Here is a 17,533-nt window from a genome sequence, read left to right as displayed (position 1 = left end):
AATCAGAAATATGAAAATTGAAAAGTAAAAGTTGTTTTAAGAGGGAAGACGTGGAAAAAGGAAGCATCTGGGTAAATTTCGTACCATGCAAGGCTTTTGAACACATCATATATGCCGTTGACAAAGCAATTATAATAGTATTTGTCTACACACAGATATAACTCCGCTTATTCTATTCTATCTCCAACTACTCGTACAGCTTTTTGAGCAACCAACTGCACGAAACAAAGAGAAGCTCAAAATTATTAATATATTATTTTCCTTAGGAAGTGGCCTGCCTATTTAAGTAGATCTTCTGGGATGCATGCCAGCACTGTCTACTCCTTTCTGTCCATTCTTCCCCTTCTCACCTTAGTCTCTCTCCCTCATATTCATTTCTCTGAACCTGTCCTTTCTTCCTCTGTCAAAAAACTTCCCTTTTCCATATTATCTTCTCAGAAAAATTGAGCAATTATTAAGAGAAGTTTAGAAAATGTGGTATCTATGTGTTGGAGCGCTGGCTGTTATATGGATTACACACTGGGTTTGCAGATGGAGAAATCCCAGTTGCAACGGGAAACTCCCACCTGGTTCCATGGGATTGCCACTTCTGGGTGAAACCCTTCAGTTTTTCTCTCCTAACACTACTGATAACGTTCCCCCCTTCATCAAACTGAGGATGGAAAAGTAAGTACAGACGCATAAAGCTTTCTTTTGTTTCACAGGAGATGTACTTTTACATCTCTAAGTTATTTACTTTAACTTTGTTTTGCTCTCATATTCTAGTTAGCTCAAATTTCTCATTTATTTTGAATGATGCAGATATGGCCCAATATTCAAGACCAACTTGGTAGGACGTCCGGTTGTAATATCAACAGACCCTGCTCTTAATCACTTCATCTTCCAACAAGAAGGACAATTGTTTCAGAGCTGGTACCCAGATACCTTCACAGAGATATTTGGGAGACAAAACGTTGGTTCTTTGCATGGTTTTATGTACAAGTACCTCAAGAACATGGTATTACACCTGTTTGGTCCTGAAAGCCTTAAAAAGATGATTTCAGAAGTTGAACAAACAGTTTGCACAACATTGCAGCAGTGGTCCTTCCAGGAAAGTGTTGAATTGAAAGAAGCAACAGCAAAGGTAATTTGATGATACTAAGTTGTTCACTATTTTTCTCAAAGAATTTTAACTGACGAAGTTTGATGTACTTACAGATGATATTTGATTTGACTGCTAAAAAACTCATCAGTCATGATTCGGCCAAGTCTTCGGAGAACTTAAGAGAGAACTTCGTTGCATTTATCCAAGGACTCATTTCATTCCCTCTTGACATTCCTGGAACAGCCTATTACAAATGTCTTCAGGTAAATCTGCCAAAACCAACTCAATATTGTTCACTCAATCCCCACATGTTTCTTTAACTTTTCTGAATGAAAATTTCTAAAGGGAAGCTTACCCCTTTAACTCTCAATCTCAGGGCAGGAAAAAGGCAATGAAGATGCTGAAGAACATGCTGCAAGAAAGACGAGCAAGGCCTCGGAAACAACAGAGTGATTTTTTCGATTATGTGGTTGAAGAACTTCGGAAAGAAGGAACTATACTTACAGAAGCAATAGCTCTTGATCTCATGTTCGTGCTTCTGTTCGCAAGCTTTGAAACCACCTCTCTGGCTATTACCTGTGCCATCAAATACCTCGAGGACAATCCCTTAGTGCTCAAGGGATTGGAAGTATGTGAAATTAATATTAAAAATTTTACCTTATTTTATGGTTTATACCTGTATAATTTCCTACATTGTGCAGTCCAAGGTATTTAAAAAAACCCTGGCTGTGGTACTTTGATTAGGAAGAACATGAAGCCATCCTAAAGCAACGTGAAGATCCTAACTCTGGAGTCACATGGAAAGAATACAAATCAATGACATTTACATTTCAGGTGGGACAAGATCTTTTTTTTTTTTTTCTGAAGACAAATTTATAAGATCATTTAATTTCTGTGTATATATGGGGCACTAAGAAGACCATGACTGATCGCAGTTCATAAACGAAACCGTGAGACTCGCAAATATAGTTCCAGGAATCTTCCGAAAGGCACTGAGGGACATTAATTTCAAGGGTATGTGATCAGCATATCATGCTTGGCCTATTATTTTATGCAACGAAAAGGACACCAAATCTCACAACTTCACGTTATTGGGTGGGCAATTCAGGTTATACCATCCCTGCAGGTTGGGCAGTCATGGCCTGTCCTCCAGCTGTACACTTGAATCCTGCTATATACAAGAATCCTCTTTCTGTCAACCCATGGAGATGGGAGGTATATGAAAGACTTTAACAAATTACACTATTCCTCAGTTATAATGGGACTTATTTTTTCAATAGCTTCTAGAATTTTTGGTAGGCTAATATTCAATACCCTTCTTTCACAATTTAGTGACCCAAAAGAGAAAATGTGGTTATTGCTTGCAGGGAGCGGAAATAAATGGTGCATCAAAAAATTTCATGGCTTTTGGTGGGGGAATGAGATTTTGTGTTGGAACGGAGTTCACTAAGGTTCAAATGGCTGTCTTTCTTCATTGCTTGGTGACAAAATTCAGGTAATTAAGAATAAGATCATGCTGGGTCATGCATGTTTGTCAGCGTGCGCAGTTCAATTGTGAAACAGAGTAAACACTTTAGCATCTGACTTATTTCAGGTGGCGACCCATCAAAGGAGGGAACATTCTAAGGACTCCTGGTTTACAATTTCCAGATGGTTATCACGTTCAAATTATAGAGAAAGATCAAAAGATGCAGGAACCAGAAATATGAAAAGGGGTGAATATGGTAGTGTCATGATATAGAGAAGGATTATACTTGACATGTTCTCAACCAATGGTATTTTCAAGAAGAGCATGACAAGACCTAGTGGAGGCCAGAGTAGTAACCGGGAAGATCCCTCAAGTTTTGTTCACGTCACTGTAAACTTTGTGTTCCATACTTGAAATTACTCTCAATATACTGTTGAAGGGGAAAAAAGAAAAAACGGAAAAAAGTTTTAGAAGCATGCATCAAATCCCAAAACAATGGCGTGTTTTACCTCTGAGAAAGGTGAGAGAGATGAGGAGGGGAAATTTTCACTTTGTAACAAGCGGGCATCTATATCATAACATATATCGGATCATTTCTATTTGATTATCTCTCTCACTTGGCAACATTAAATTGCACTCGTCTTCCAATAACATACCTTCCTCAGCTATTGAACTTCCCAACATTAGAGGGAGAGGAGGGTCGAAGGAGAAAAATAAAAGATAGGAGAATTCAAAGACTAAAAGATGATGGTAACTATATAAAGTAAGGGTCGCTCTTTTCTCCGCTTAATCTCCAGCTCAATCTGCAGCTTGTTTGTGTTTGTCACATTTTTCTTGCCTCTTTGTTATGTCTCGTCACTTTCTCTAGTCCCTTTGAAGCTTGTCCTTCCTTTCTGCGCTTGTGATTCCCAACTTTGTCATCAACGTGCGGCATTCTATCCGTGTCCTTCTTGTGCCCATGCTTGTGTATATCTTTCTGAACGTTGTGGAGATAATAGTAATAATCAGGATCCCTTTGAGAATGCTTATGCTTGTGGTCATTATAGCTGCTTTTTCGCCTATAATGGGAACCATGCCTAGGGTGCTTCAGTTCCTGCCTACGATGAGGTTTATCATGACTGTGGTGGTGTCCCCTTCCAGTTTTTAACTTGTGTCTATCCATCCTCCGTTCATCTTCACCACAGGTGTCTTCCCACCATTCATAAAGAGGATCGAATACTCCTTTCTCGTGCAAAAGCCACAGTATCACAAGCACTGCTATTCAACTAACAGAATTTATGATCCATGCGTACAATATAATTAATTATTGATTACATTTTGGATATTGATATGCACTAAATAAAAGCCGTACCAACTGGAACAATTGCCAAAAACAGACCAAACAGCACTATCCAACTCAAGCATATGTACTGTATGTGGCACCGCAAGTCAAAAAACCCTGAGCATTTTTGTCTGTTCATTCATCCCGACGGAGAAAAAAGGGGAGGGGACAAGGAATTGCATCAGATAAATGCAATCTAGAGTGATAAAAATGCAGTATGAAATTTCTGATAGAAAATAATACCTGCAATTTTTTCCAGTGATAAAGTCTTTAAAACTTGCCCATATTTTATTCCATATGATTTCAATAGAATCAAAGAAACCATTTTTACTAGTCTCTGGTGGTTGAAAAGGTATACCCTGCGCTAAGAAAACAATTGAATGATTCTCGAATTCAACTGCTTTTGTTTCCATATCATTTAAATAGAATTTTTGTACAACAATTAAAAGATAGTTTTCGATAACCATGTCAGAATTTCTTTGCTTAAACCCCTGGCATGCTCGTTTGTAATATGAAATGTGTTGCATTTTTCTTTTCTTTCGTTTTTTGGATAAAATAAGTGACATGGAAAATGGAATTAAGCTTAGATCTGAAAGAAAGGAAGATTCCTATTTTCTTTGATACAGATAAAAGTTCTCATGACCCCTTAAATATTCACGTTTACTCTTTAGATCTCGAGAACTTAAAAGTTTATGGAATAGAAGTGAGTAGCAGCGAAGTAAAATTTCATGGAATTGAAGTGGGGTGGCACTGGCAGCTAAGCACTCGGAGTAGCTGACCGTGCAGAATAGGTAGGTACGTTGATAGCTGACCAAACAGTAGCATTATTGATCACGAATTTTGGTTTTGTAGCATTTTGGTAGTTAATAACTGAAGTATACCAGTTAGTCAAAATAATACTCCTCTTATTCTTAATATAGGATCTAATTGTTGAGCTGATTTTGATTTTAAATATAAGACCTATTTCTCATATTTATTAATTTTTCCTAAATTACCCCAGTAGATGCTCCCTCAACCATCATTAAGTAAAAGAGGGAGAAAGGATATTAAATAAGATGATTATGGTATTTTAGGAAAATCATGTCATATTTTTTTTATAATTAACTAACTTACCTAACTTCTTTAATCTAATCAAATTAGTTAAATAAGTTTTATATTAAAGACCGGAGGAGTAGTATTGTAGGAGTGGGCTAATTAACGTGAGTATTATTGAATCAATTCAATTGTTTTCTTCCTTTTCTTTCTACTTGTCTGGTGCACATGCACAAGTCCAGCAACGGACAAGAAATTTTATGCCATAGATGGCCCTTGCCTAACAGCCCATATTAAAAGATACTATTTTCCCCATAATTTTATTAATTTCATTAGGATTATTTCATGTCCCGGTTTGAATTATTCAAGGAGAGCTCAACAAAATTCAGATGCAGCAAAAGAACGAACCTGGGATCCATTGTCGAGAACAGTTGCTGTAGTAGTAAACTGGCACTCGGCTCTATCAACTTCGGTGTAATCAGAGTCCTTCAGTATGGCTTCAAAAAGAAAGCAAAAGGAAGACATTAAAGAAAAAAAGTTCTTACTGACTTTTTGTCCTTACAACAGATGATAACGCAATGCAAATGCAATCATGAGCATCATATTTACCTGCACAGAAGTATTTCGCGGCTTGATTCGTGGTTGGAAAGATTTTAAATGATCGGGTGGTAATCTCATTCGGCTTCATTATTAGGAATTGCTCCTGAAACCATGAGAACTTTCAATGTATGATCCACAATTAAATTACCAATAAAATTGTAAAACTGGATGGGGGGAACACTAAATTTGTTTAACATTGATATTTCCAGGAAGTACCTCCATCAAGGTGACGTCATTTGAGCAATTAAACTGGAAGCCAAGAAAATACATCAGAACCGAAAAAAGTTGTACCCGCATGCCCAGAATGTGTACTCAACAAAACATATGTACATAAAAAACATCAAGGATTTATTATTTTCATTTTCTTAGCTCATCATAGAAATTTGATAACCACAATCAATTTAACAAACTAAAAGACCAAATAACCAAAACGAGATTGAACAGAGCTCTGCAAACACCTTCAAGAATCAAGCAATAATGCTGAGCTTGTTGAAATCAAGTTAATTCATACCAACCACTGTGTACAGAAAGTGAGGTTAACAATAAATTAATTGAATGTTTAAGAAACAGATATAGATCCCTTGAAGCTTAGCATAGGCGTTATCTAATAGCTGAAATGGGAGGAGCTATGATAGGAAAAGTTGAACAGCAAACTACCGTCAAACTATATGATGCTTCCACCTCACCAGTATTCTTAGTGGTGATGGTTGCAACTCCAGATTGAGTTAAAGCTTCAAATGTAGGGACGCTGACACTTAAAATTTTTCCAGGGCTCCTAGAGAAAAGCATTTATATTAACATATGAAGAACCAAAAAGCTGCTGTAATTTCATGGAAAATCAAAACCATTCCTCCAAAATCATCTCCAATAAAATTAACCACATTTCTCTGCCACTTTTTTGTTTTTTTCCAAAGTGCCGCCTCCAGTAGAACATTTTCTTTTGAGCAATGCTGCTTCCTTATAAGGCTGGGAATTGTAATATCCACTTCATTTACATTAGCAAATATAAAGAGAGATACTGCAACTAATATTATATACCTTTGGTAGACATATTCTACGTCATTGGCACTTAATTCTAACACAAGGTTTGTATTAAGAACTTCCGTGATTCCTATGGAGAAAGAATGGGTCCCTGCATTCTGCCACCAAGTCAAGTTACGTATAATTTGAAATATAAAAAACCTGTAAATGTAAAGTACAACTATTGCAACATACTGGATGCTGGTTTATCCTTTCAAACCTTCCTTCCACGCCATAGAGTGGAACCTGATTCCTATTGATTCTGTTTAGGTCAGCCTGTTGAGGACAAGAAATTTTCTTTGCAAATTACAACAATGACAACGACAAGTATAAAATGTACCAATGGAAGTTTATTCAGTTCACATATTTACGTGGTAGAAGGGCTAGAACACTGTCAAAAACTACTTCACACAATCATCCCGTGAAAGTGCAGAAAATATGGTTAGAAAAAGAAAGGAAGAGATCCTACCCAAAAAAGGAAGGAAAAAGAGCATAATTACTAGGAAATTTAATAAGCATTCATATCGCAGTTTGATTTTACCAACCTCCCGAAAGTTCCACAATTGATTATGCAGGCAACTCCAAAATGGTGAAGAGCAAAAGTTTGGCTGTCCATTGAAAGCTTCATAACTGACACCAATTTTGTTACATTCAAGACCATCTAAGGTAAACCTCACTCTCTCTAGCAGCATCCATGCAGAAAAGTTTCTCCCCAAATCCTGTGGTTGACCAGGGCCTCCCTGCCATCAAAGAAAAACATGGAAAAAAAAAAAATTCTACTGTTTGATTGGTTTCCAATATATTGCTTATGGCTGTTAAATCAATAAATGTCATTTATGGTTATATCAGTGAAACAAGCATACCTGCCTTGGAACAACAAGATAGAAATCCTCAAAAGAAGGTATATTTGTGTATCCAACAAAATCTCCAATAAGATTAACCCTCAAAAAGTTACCATCAGATGTCACTGTTCTATTCTCAGGACCCACAACCACTTCCTGCAGACCAAAATATAAACAGATAAAATATCTACTAAATGCAAAGAAATCCAGAAGGGAAAGGGAAGTTTAGAAAACCAAAACAAAATGGCAAAACAGCCATCTTATCTCAAGACAAACAAGCAATCAGAACTATGACAAAAATGAATTAGAAAGCAACAATTAAAGGAATCAAATAGCCCGTAAAATGTCGCGTCCAACATTAACAAGCCAGATAACTCCATGGGTAGTATTGATTTCATCCTATCAGTTATTCAACCTAAGGAAAATATATTAGAAATTACATTGCTCATCAAAAGATTGTCCCCTGTGGTAAAGAAACCCAGAATGATGACATGGAATACAAAATGCCTGACACAAGGTGATTGATATATCATTAAACTACTATATTATTCAGAGAAACGAATAATTACGTACCGAAACTTTTGTTCCAGTCTTCACCTGTATCAGAACACTAAATCCCAATGTCCGGCGCCCAATGCTGAAAACATGAAACCTGAATTGCAAGCAAGAAAATAAGTTGAGGAAAGAGAGATGGTGTATGCTATTTATTCATCGACATTTACGGATCAACTAAACCACCGAAAAATCGCAATTGGATATAAAGAGATGGGAGAAGCTTGCCATTCGCCCGGAAAACGCACGCAATGTGCAGTGTTGGCCTTTCCTTTTGTCAGTTTGTCAACTAGTCATGTCAATATCATCAAGCCCTGTTACTTCCAGGCCTCCATCTAGCCTCAAAATTTATGATAAGAACATCAAGGCACTTACAAAAGTTTCCGCATGATGAAGGCATCCGACGTTGAGGCCCACATGGGCAGCAAATGGGCTAAATAAATTGGGGGAAAAAAAAAAGCAGGAGAGATGTTACACACAAATTGAAAAGGCATGACCAAATAAAGAAATCTGGCATTTTGTTTTAAGCAGCCAAATAACTCGTTCATATGCAAAATTAATACTCAGGGTACACGCTTTGTTCATAGCCTTAAAGCAAATCCAACATGATAGAAAAAATGTCACCTGAGTTTTCTCGATAACATGACCCTCATCGTCTCGCAGCCTACAAAACAAACAAAAACTTATCAGTGAAAACCATATGGCAGCACACTGTGAGGCTAGGATAAATCTCTGATTAAAATAGTAATCAAACATGGCTTGCCTCGCGCATATCTTTACAACTTCTTCACCAGCATCTGGCTCACACTTCCGCGTCTTAACATAATACTCCTCTGGTTTATATGGAACATCCTGTTAAAATGTCGTGTTACAAATTTAGCGCACCAAAAATTACAGGTATCAGGGGACACGATTGTCATGCAGCAAAAGCCAATAAGAAGGACTGAGTTACTTTTTCTTTTTCTTTTGTTTTTTTGTTTTTGGGTGAACTAAAGGTTACTAGTTAGGAAAAACGTGAAATGAAAATTCCCATACCCGTATATATGTTAATTCATACAAAGCATAAGCAGCAGATTTGTTGACTGTTATGACTGGTGGTATTCGCAATGTCTGCACCTTGTTAGTTGAATTTTCCTCCACCTCTACAATTTCCGCAACAATTGAGGCTTCTCCTCCACTCTAGCATTGAAAAGACAAATGCCCATTAAGGAAAAAATAAACAAAAGTACCCAACAGAGTTAAAAGAGGCAACTTCAGGATTGATTTGCTTGACCATGATTACATCCAGCACTACAAAAGTAATGATCATAACACTTGTCATTTAGGTGTGCCCAAATATAAAGTATTTCTTACAGAGGAAGATTAGAGATAGAGATAACGTGAACCCTTGGCGTTCTGTTTCATCCAAGTACATTATGCTCTTTCTGCCAAATTTACGTTATACAATTTCTTTTTCTTCTTTTTTTTTCCGCGGGGGCCGGGGAAATCAAAAGGGGTGGAGGAAAAATGTATTTCCGCACAAAACTACATGTGAAACTCGCAGAAACCCCTGGGAAGTCACGGGGAGAAAGGGAGTTCAAAGAAGTGAGTGAAGATTACCGAGCCACTTGGAACAGCCATGTTCACAACGATTTTCATAGTGCAGTTGAGATCGTCGGAGTTGGAGTTTTTCTCACACTTCTCGAGCCTTGATTTAGAAATAATTTGAACTCCAGCAACATCTAGCGGATTCAGATAATTAAGTAACCAAAGGGCTAAGAAGATGATCGTGGTCCTCTGCACTTCCATTTTCTTGCTCGAAATTTCAAATCATTAGTGGGTTCTTCTGTAATGAGCAATGAAGATTGCTTAGTTGTTTAGCACATGTTGAAAATGGATGGAAAGAATGAGTGTGGATCGAAAAATCGTTTATTTTGGCCTTACAACGCAAGTGCATGACTGCTGTCGTGGGCGGTTATAGCATGGTTGAAGAAGACGGTTTTGAATTTGATGAGAACAACTGAACTGCGTCTTACCCGAAGTCTAAAACGCATCGTTGCGTCGTTTTTTTCGTTTCCCCCCCTCCATTTAGAAGGTTTTTAATAAAAACTAGGAAATATTGCGTAGTAGTACAAAGTCAAGAAAAAGACCTATTGGGTATCACGAATTTACTAAAATATTTTTAAATTCTTGAAGACTTCGTTATAATTAATTTCTCTCATAAAATGTCATATATTAATGGCGACAGATCGGTCATGGCCGGCAATAAAAGTAATTTTTAATGAATTTTTTATTAAAATATTAATATTTTAGAGTATTTATGAGTAAATCTTTAATGTTAATATTTTTTTATATTTGTTTTGGGAAAAAATTTATGTCATTTTGTATTACAAGTGAAGAACTTTTAAAATTTATAAACCTAGCTTTGAAATTTTTAACATAATAGGATAAATAAATAAATAGTAGGTAGGTTCACTTTTAAATTTAAAAAGTTGACTTGTATAAAATATAAAGAACTAATACGAAAATTATATGAATTTGAATTGTAAATATCAAGGATTTACTTGTAAATTTGGGATGTTTTCAATTTACAAGTATTAAAAGTATTAATAGTTTGACTAGTCAGCATATATGAATGAGTTAAATTAGTTTGAAAAAAACCGATAATTATAAACACGTTAAAGTAATTTAGTGATTTTTTTATCTTGTTGTATTAGTCAATTAACCGGGGTTTTATATTAAATATAGAATATAATAATATCAAATAATAAGATGAATCAAGCGTCTATCCTTCGCATGTTTTAAACAGTCAAAGGGAAAAAAAAATGCCAATAGATGTGTGGAGGCTTTGAGTGGAGCATGCATGAAACTCCAATTAATCAAATGCAAACTGAATCATTTAAAATTAAACTATTTTAAACATATCTTGTTTTGAAAGTAGTTAGTCTATTTAAAATAACTGTTTTTATAATTTTCAAAACAAAACTTTTTTTCATATGTATATTGTTTATAGCACAAAAATCACTTCTCCATAAATAATCTAAACCAGCGGCAAGTTAAATTTTGAAACGGACTCTCAAAACATGTTCTGCCCATTAAGTTGTAATCAAATCTGGAGGTGTTTGGAATTTTGGATAAATGAGCTTTCTTTTTTCTTTTTTAACTTTCACGCTTAGTGGATTCTTCTCATTTAAAATTCTATTAAAATTTTAATAAACTCATGACGTCTTTGAGGTATTTTGGGAAAAAAAATTAATTCTTATTCTTCTATTATCAAATTTGTGTCAACTTTTTATATAATATTTATATACAGATTAGTTGTGGGTTATGAAATTTACCCTTAGTGAGCTGACACAACGCGAGATACGAAACTCTCATATAATTTTAATTAAAAAAATATTTTTTTCTTTTTTTCAATTAATTATATGTATTATTTCATTTGAGAAGTATGTGAAACAATATTAAAAAGCATATTAATTTTCCAGTTTTATACATATATAGAGACCACATAATTGATGAGTAACAACAATACAATATAAATTAAGGAGAATTACAATAAATCCCAAAAAAAGAATTAAGGAAAAATCATATTGAAGGTACCTGTATTTTTTTAGTTTTAATTTGATATTCATGTATTTTTTTTCTTAATTAAATCATTTAATTTTGTTCTTTTTGCAATATTAGTTTTTATAACTTTGCTCTGTTAGAATCTATAATCTTTGTGTAAGGATCAATAATGTTAATAGAGCAGAATTAAAGATTTAATTGAGAGGAAAAAACATATAGGTACTAAATTAAAAATTGAGAAAAAGCATAGGTACTTCCAAAACAATTTTTTTAAAGATTTAATTACTCTAAAGTCTATTGATAACTGAAAGCATGCAGCAAAAAGTTTTAGGATAAGGAATATCAACATCTGTTGGTCACTTCTCATTGTGATTTTTTGATAATCAAATTTCTTTTTTTTTTTCTTTTTTTGAATCCAATGATAAGTTTTCTTGTAAATTATGGACGATGGTGGTCTAATTGCGAGGCATTGATAACTAAACTATTATATTTAAGATTTGAATGTACATTATCACGTGGATTGAAGAAAATATATTACTCCGGTTTTTAATATAAGAGCTATTTTTTTTAATTTGGTTTTAAATATAAGACCCCAATTCACTCTGTCTCTCATATTAATCTTTTTTTTAAGGTAGTCTTCGTAGTTCTAACCAATACATATGATTAATAAGAATATTCTAAAAAAGATAACACTTGTTTATCACAAATAGCTAATTTAACAAGTTTGTTGAATTTACTTAAATTAATTAACTGATTGTTATATTAAAAAGTGGAGGTAATATTATCACCGCTTCTTAATATAAGACCTTATTTGATTTTTATTTTGGTCCTAGATATAAGATCCCAATCTACTTTGTTTTTCATATTTATACGTCTTTTTTCAAAGTAGTCCTTTTAACAATGATAGTTATAGCCAATACACTTGATTAGTAAGGATATTTTAGGAAAGACAATACCTATTTATGATAAATAACTAACTCAACTTATTTTTTTAATTTCTTTAAATTAGTCAATTAGTTTTTATAGTTAGAATAAGAGGGTATGAGTTGAGGTTGAGGGTTGGTTATGAGATGCGGTTTTGGTGCAGAGAGAATGCGGAAGATTACAAGAGACTGGCTTCAAGCCTCTGCTCGATCCCCTAGATGTAGATACACCCATATACATGGATAAGCCAAATGAGACCTGGAGATATTTAAGACCTCTTAAAATAATTATCATTCTTAATATAAGAATTAATTTAATTTTAAATTTAATATTTTTTTATTCTAAATATAAGAGTCTTATATTTAGAACCGGAAGAGTATTAAATATAATATTTCAATTTATATTTGTTTTCCATATGTATTCATTTTTTTCCTAAAGCAGTCATTATAATAGCTACACATGTTAAATATTCTATCAAATAGTAGTTATAATTAATACACATAGTTAGGAATGATATTTTAGAAAAAATAATACGAGTACTTATTTATTTCAAATAACTAACTCAACAAACTTTCTTAATACACTCAAATTAATCTTTAAATTTTTACTCTTCCAGTCCTTAATATAGGACCTAATTATTGAGTTGATTTTGATCTTAGAGAGGAAAGATATTAAGAAAGATGATTATAATATTTAAAAAAAATCATATTTTTTATAATTAGCTAATTCATCTAATTTTTTTAATATAATCAAATTAGTTAAATATATTTTATATTAAAAATGGAGCGAATATATTAAGAAATGGACGTGATACTTTGTACCCTCCAGAAAAAATATTGTCACACATGTTTATTCCATACAATATAAAAAATGCGCTTTTTTTAAAAAAAATAAAAAGTTAGTCTAAAAGTGCACCTAGTCTGGTAGTGTACTAGTACCAGTGTTGTTGTGATTTGTGAACACCAGGCCTTAAAGAAAAAGAAAATTTGAAAGTGGGAGGGAATTCGAACTGGGTGGGAGAATTTGTGGGAGGTTTTAGTGAAAAATTTACAATCTTGCCGTACGAAATCAGTCCCAATACTTGTTATTTTAATAAACACTAAACTTATGAGATTTAGGTTATCCATACCTCATTTAAATAGTTAAATTTAATTTTTTATTTTTATTTATTTAAAATAATTATTTTAATATATATAGAATCTAAAATAAAAATAATTTCTCAATATTTTTTAAAATAATTAATTAAAAATTTTAAATCTAAATTGTTTAAATTAGATATAAATAATTTAAATTCAATGACAGCAGACAACAAACCCTGAAACTGGTTGTTTGTGGTACACAGACAAAACCATAGGTCCCAATCGTTGACTGTGATTGATGGTCTCAGACCCAAATGACTTAAATTCTTTCTTTCTTTCATTTTTTTGCGATAAAAGTAAATTTTTTTGAAGAAGAAAAATAATAATTGAATGCACGCGGATCAGTGTGCCCCTTGGTTCATAAGGGGCCTCGGCTCCGTGTAATGACCGCACTGTTTGCTTACACAAAAAGCCATCCTCCCCGCCTCTTTTCTTCCTTCCAGAGTTTCCCTCCAACTCCTCTCTCTCTCTCTCTTCCCTCCTGGTTCTCTCTTTAATGTTGAAGTAACTACTGGCACCCTATTCCATTTGCTTCTTAGAAGAAATGGGTAAGGTATCAAAATGGTTTCGTGGTTTTCTCAGTCTTAAAAAGCCTGATTCCTCATCTCCCACTCCCACCACCTCAGCTCCAAAACCCCCCAAAGAGAAACGCAGATGGAGCTTCGTCAAATCTTACAGAGAACACGATAACCTCCCTACCACCACCGCTGTTAAAACCGGCATTCATAATAATGATAATCATTCGATCACCGTGGCTGCAGCTCCTGCACTCAGACTTCGTAGCGGCGGCAGATGCGTCCAAGCCACGGCGCAAAGCACCGCTAACCGTGAAGAATGGGCAGCCGTTAAGATTCAAGCCGCTTTTCGTGGATGTTTGGTTAGTGGTCTTATTTATATTTAATGCTAATAGTTCCGTAGTCTTTATTTCTTTTTGCAGTTACTGCCGTGTGAACGCAAAATCCGTTGAATTTCCGGGTCTGACCATTGTATCACTTGTTTCGAGTCACAGTTACCAAGACCGTTTTGTGTGTATCGAGAACGCATTTTGTTTTTAATTCCATTTTGATCTTGAACAAGCATTTATTGATTTGGAGATGCAGATGGAAGAGCACGTTGTTTATTTTTTATTAAGAGGGGGGCGGGAGAAGCGAATGAACTAGGATTCCTACTGCGAGCTGTAGTAAGGAAGATATGGAAATTCCTGGAACAGATTTTTTTCATTCAGTCTGCTTCGAAGCTGATAGGACAGCTTTGCAGATTGGTCTATTTGCAAGATGATGTTTTTATTCATTTGGTTTTTGTGAAGATTCCACTTATTGCACAGTGAGCTGAGCTGTTCTCTAGTGTCGTTTTACTCAGAATTGATAGCCTGAAAAGTTTTGCTTCAAAATATGGCTTTCACCGTTACCTTTTCCACACTTAACTCTGAACCATCCATTACGAGCTAGTGGCAATAACATTGGCCTTCGGTTTTAATCCTTTGGATTTGGGAATTATTGGGAGAGTGGGGCCAGCTACGGGAGTAAAAAGGAGCTCCCATATGCTGATCGGTATAATCGAGGGACCCGCATGACTTTTCCAAGATAAAAGCTGGGCTGTTTAACTTTAGCAACCAATGAAGATTGAGTACTTTTAATATTTCTTTTCTTTTTTCTTTTTGTCCAAATGCCGCAAAAGCGTCTCACTGACACAGGACTTTCTTGAACTGCAAAATAGAAGTTCAGTCATTTTGGCGCCTGTTTACCTTCGAATTTTCTCGTTGCTTCCGTGCTGTTCTTTTACCTGGCGCGAATCTGAAAACTCTTCAAATGAATGAAACGGCTTGGTCCGGGAACCGTCATGTCTCCCCCTTATAATGTAAATCCATCTTTGCGCTTATCTCTCCTTTAACCCATCAACCCATTCAAAACTCGTAATCAAATCAGACAGAGGGACTGGTTATAGCTTCGTGCCGTCTTGTAGTTGGCTTAGTCTTATTGGGCTTTGTTATTGTTGTCTTGACATTTACTAAAGATAAAATCTTGTTTTCTGTCATAAAGTGCGCCGAGTGCTCTGATTTTTGATTTATTTGTCAGAAAGAGATTTCGCCTTTCAATGTGAAACTCAATGTGCAAATTTGGTAGGCAAGGAGAGCCCTGCGAGCGTTAAAAGGATTGGTCAAGCTGCAGGCGCTGGTGAGGGGTCAGGTGGCGAGGAAGCGGACGGCTGAGCGGCTGCAAAAAATGCAATTACACTTGCGAGCTCAGACTCGAGTTCGGGCGGGGCGGCTTAGTTCATCTTTGATGGCCATGTCATCAAATGTCCACCTCCATGTAAATAATTGTTGGGCCCTCCATTAATTTTCCTGTCCACTCAATTATGCTTTTACTATATGTAATTTCATGCTGCTGGAAACATGAGTTGATGATATAGGAATCCATTTTCATAAATTATAAATTTGTAATATAGTGTCTGATATAATTAGTCCATTTTTGAGCCAAGATATTTGTGTCTAAACTGTTCTATTTGTTAATACTCTTAGTCTCATCTCATTGACTAGTCAAGTATCAAGACATCACACGGCTAGGTTTTCACGTTCTTGATACGATTGCTATTTAATTCCAGCATTTCTTCTGTTCCCAGGATCCGGCAACACCTGACAAAGTTGAAAACCCCATCAGATCCAAGAGCATGAAATATGATCAGTCGTCAATACTCAAGGTATTGTTCTTGCATTTAGGGATGCGGTTCATTTTGTCATTTAACGTGTCTACTCATGAAAGCATTTATGTAACTGTGAAGAGATAATTCTAAATCCTATGTCCAGATCAGTGGCAATAAGGAGAAATGTTGGAAGACAACAGACAGTTGGGTAGATGAGAAATCATGGAATCGACAAAGATCGTCCGTAAGAATCTGTGTGAACGATGAAAGAAATGTAAGGATCCTGGAAATGGATTCTGAAAAAAGAAACTTGGCATCAAAACGCAGAGCCAGAAACCTCTTCCACTCCGCTAATCTAGCTTTAGTTTCTGATCCTTATAGTCAGAATTTGATCGCCACAAAGAACTCAACAATTCATCATTCCGGTCCAATCCATCGTGAAATTCACCAATCTTACAGTCCACCAGAAGGGCATGAAGTTGATGAGACCCCATTCTGCACAGCAAACAATAGTCCTCCTTTTTTTTCTGGGTCCTCTAGGGATGGTAGCTCTAAAAGAAGCCCTTTTACTCCTACTAAGAGTGATGGTTCAAGGAGTTATGTAAGTGCTTATTCTGACTGCCCTAATTATATGGCTTACACCGAATCTTCTAAGGCAAAGGTCAGATCTCTCAGTGCTCCAAAACAGAGGACAAGGTATGAGAGGTCTGGTTCGTCTAATAGGTACTCAATGAACGGATTTGGCGAGTCAAGATTGTCTGCACAAAGGGCATCTGCTTTGCATGCAAGCTTCACTAGCAAAGCCTATCCCGGTTCTGGTCGTTTGGACAAGTTTGGTTTGCCTATGGGTCATAGATACTGAGAATGTTGGTGTGAAAGTGTTTTGGACTTTGGTCTGATTGTGGAGCATAGCGTATGAACTTGCTAACAAGTTTTACTAAGTTAGGTGATAATTGATAACCATTACTGTTACGGCCTGCTTACTTAAGATAGCTGTGATCATATATAATGCATATGACTTCCATGATGTTCATGGATTTATGTCGGTGACCTCTCCCCAGTTTCTAAAATGTGATGCTGATTGGTCTGCTAATATATATGTATATCAGTTGAACTTCCATGAACTTTTTTGACATTCGCATCTTCATCTCATTGATTGAGTCGAAAGCTTGTAATTTGACAATCTTCTCTGGGCTGATGTTGTAATTTGATAATTGGGGGTTACGTTTACATAATTTATAATCATTTGAGGCATCCAAATTGATTTATTTATTTTTATTCAAAAACCAAAATTCAAAAGTTGCAAAATGAAAAGATGAATGGCTTTAACAAATGTCAATTATAAGTTAGCGCTTTCAAAGT

The 17,533-nt window shown here is 35.3% G+C and overlaps 3 protein-coding genes across 3 annotated transcripts; 2 read left to right on the top strand and 1 right to left on the bottom strand.

Annotated features, from left to right (window-relative positions):
• Positions 1 to 361: 361 nt before the first annotated feature.
• On the top strand, positions 362 to 3,131 carry LOC114725194 (cytochrome P450 87A3). The gene is made up of 9 exons (XM_028911683.1): positions 362 to 666; positions 802 to 1,123; positions 1,198 to 1,347; positions 1,461 to 1,712; positions 1,829 to 1,918; positions 2,020 to 2,098; positions 2,193 to 2,299; positions 2,452 to 2,579; positions 2,679 to 3,131. The coding sequence occupies exons 1-9, from the start codon at positions 473 to 475 to the stop codon at positions 2,791 to 2,793; spliced, it is 1,437 nt and encodes a 478-aa protein (XP_028767516.1). The 5' UTR covers positions 362 to 472; the 3' UTR covers positions 2,794 to 3,131.
• LOC114725210 (protein HAPLESS 2) lies at positions 3,128 to 9,707 on the bottom strand. The gene is made up of 18 exons (XM_028911695.1): positions 9,519 to 9,707; positions 8,955 to 9,098; positions 8,683 to 8,771; positions 8,544 to 8,583; positions 8,295 to 8,352; positions 8,148 to 8,208; positions 7,941 to 8,019; positions 7,389 to 7,523; positions 7,071 to 7,265; positions 6,721 to 6,801; positions 6,544 to 6,644; positions 6,163 to 6,280; positions 5,722 to 5,754; positions 5,515 to 5,608; positions 5,310 to 5,402; positions 4,117 to 4,237; positions 3,904 to 4,004; positions 3,128 to 3,806 (listed from the first exon to the last, which is right to left on the bottom strand). The coding sequence occupies exons 1-18, from the start codon at positions 9,705 to 9,707 to the stop codon at positions 3,376 to 3,378; spliced, it is 2,163 nt and encodes a 720-aa protein (XP_028767528.1). The 3' UTR covers positions 3,128 to 3,375.
• A 4,247-nt stretch (positions 9,708 to 13,954) lies between these two features.
• On the top strand, positions 13,955 to 17,323 carry LOC114725195 (protein IQ-DOMAIN 14). The gene is made up of 4 exons (XM_028911684.1): positions 13,955 to 14,405; positions 15,652 to 15,840; positions 16,151 to 16,228; positions 16,335 to 17,323. The coding sequence occupies exons 1-4, from the start codon at positions 14,073 to 14,075 to the stop codon at positions 17,031 to 17,033; spliced, it is 1,299 nt and encodes a 432-aa protein (XP_028767517.1). The 5' UTR covers positions 13,955 to 14,072; the 3' UTR covers positions 17,034 to 17,323.
• The last annotated feature ends 210 nt before the right edge of the window (positions 17,324 to 17,533 follow it).

Source organism: Neltuma alba, unplaced genomic scaffold, assembly GCF_004799145.2.
Source record: "Neltuma alba isolate B1F8T4 unplaced genomic scaffold, ASM479914v2 tig00012232_pilon, whole genome shotgun sequence".
Taxonomy (NCBI): Eukaryota; Viridiplantae; Streptophyta; class Magnoliopsida; order Fabales; family Fabaceae; genus Neltuma; species Neltuma alba.
The sequence above is the reverse complement of the archived record's forward strand: the minus strand, read 5'-3'. Positions and strand labels throughout refer to the sequence as shown.

Coding starts and splice junctions, on each gene's coding strand:
- LOC114725210 (XM_028911695.1), bottom strand. CDS start 9,707: ATGGAAGTGCAGAGGACCACGATCATCTTCTTAGCCCTTTGGTTACTT. Junction 8,209..8,294: donor TTCATCATGCGGAAACTTTT/GTAAGTGCCTTG, acceptor TGACATGACTAG/TTGACAAACTGACAAAAGGA. Junction 3,807..3,903: donor TTTGGCAATTGTTCCAGTTG/GTACGGCTTTTA, acceptor GTTGAATAGCAG/TGCTTGTGATACTGTGGCTT.
- LOC114725195 (XM_028911684.1), top strand. CDS start 14,073: ATGGGTAAGGTATCAAAATGGTTTCGTGGTTTTCTCAGTCTTAAAAAG. Junction 15,841..16,150: donor CATCAAATGTCCACCTCCAT/GTAAATAATTGT, acceptor TTCTGTTCCCAG/GATCCGGCAACACCTGACAA. Junction 16,229..16,334: donor ATCAGTCGTCAATACTCAAG/GTATTGTTCTTG, acceptor TCCTATGTCCAG/ATCAGTGGCAATAAGGAGAA.
- LOC114725194 (XM_028911683.1), top strand. CDS start 473: ATGTGGTATCTATGTGTTGGAGCGCTGGCTGTTATATGGATTACACAC. Junction 1,124..1,197: donor TGAAAGAAGCAACAGCAAAG/GTAATTTGATGA, acceptor ATGTACTTACAG/ATGATATTTGATTTGACTGC. Junction 2,580..2,678: donor TGCTTGGTGACAAAATTCAG/GTAATTAAGAAT, acceptor GACTTATTTCAG/GTGGCGACCCATCAAAGGAG.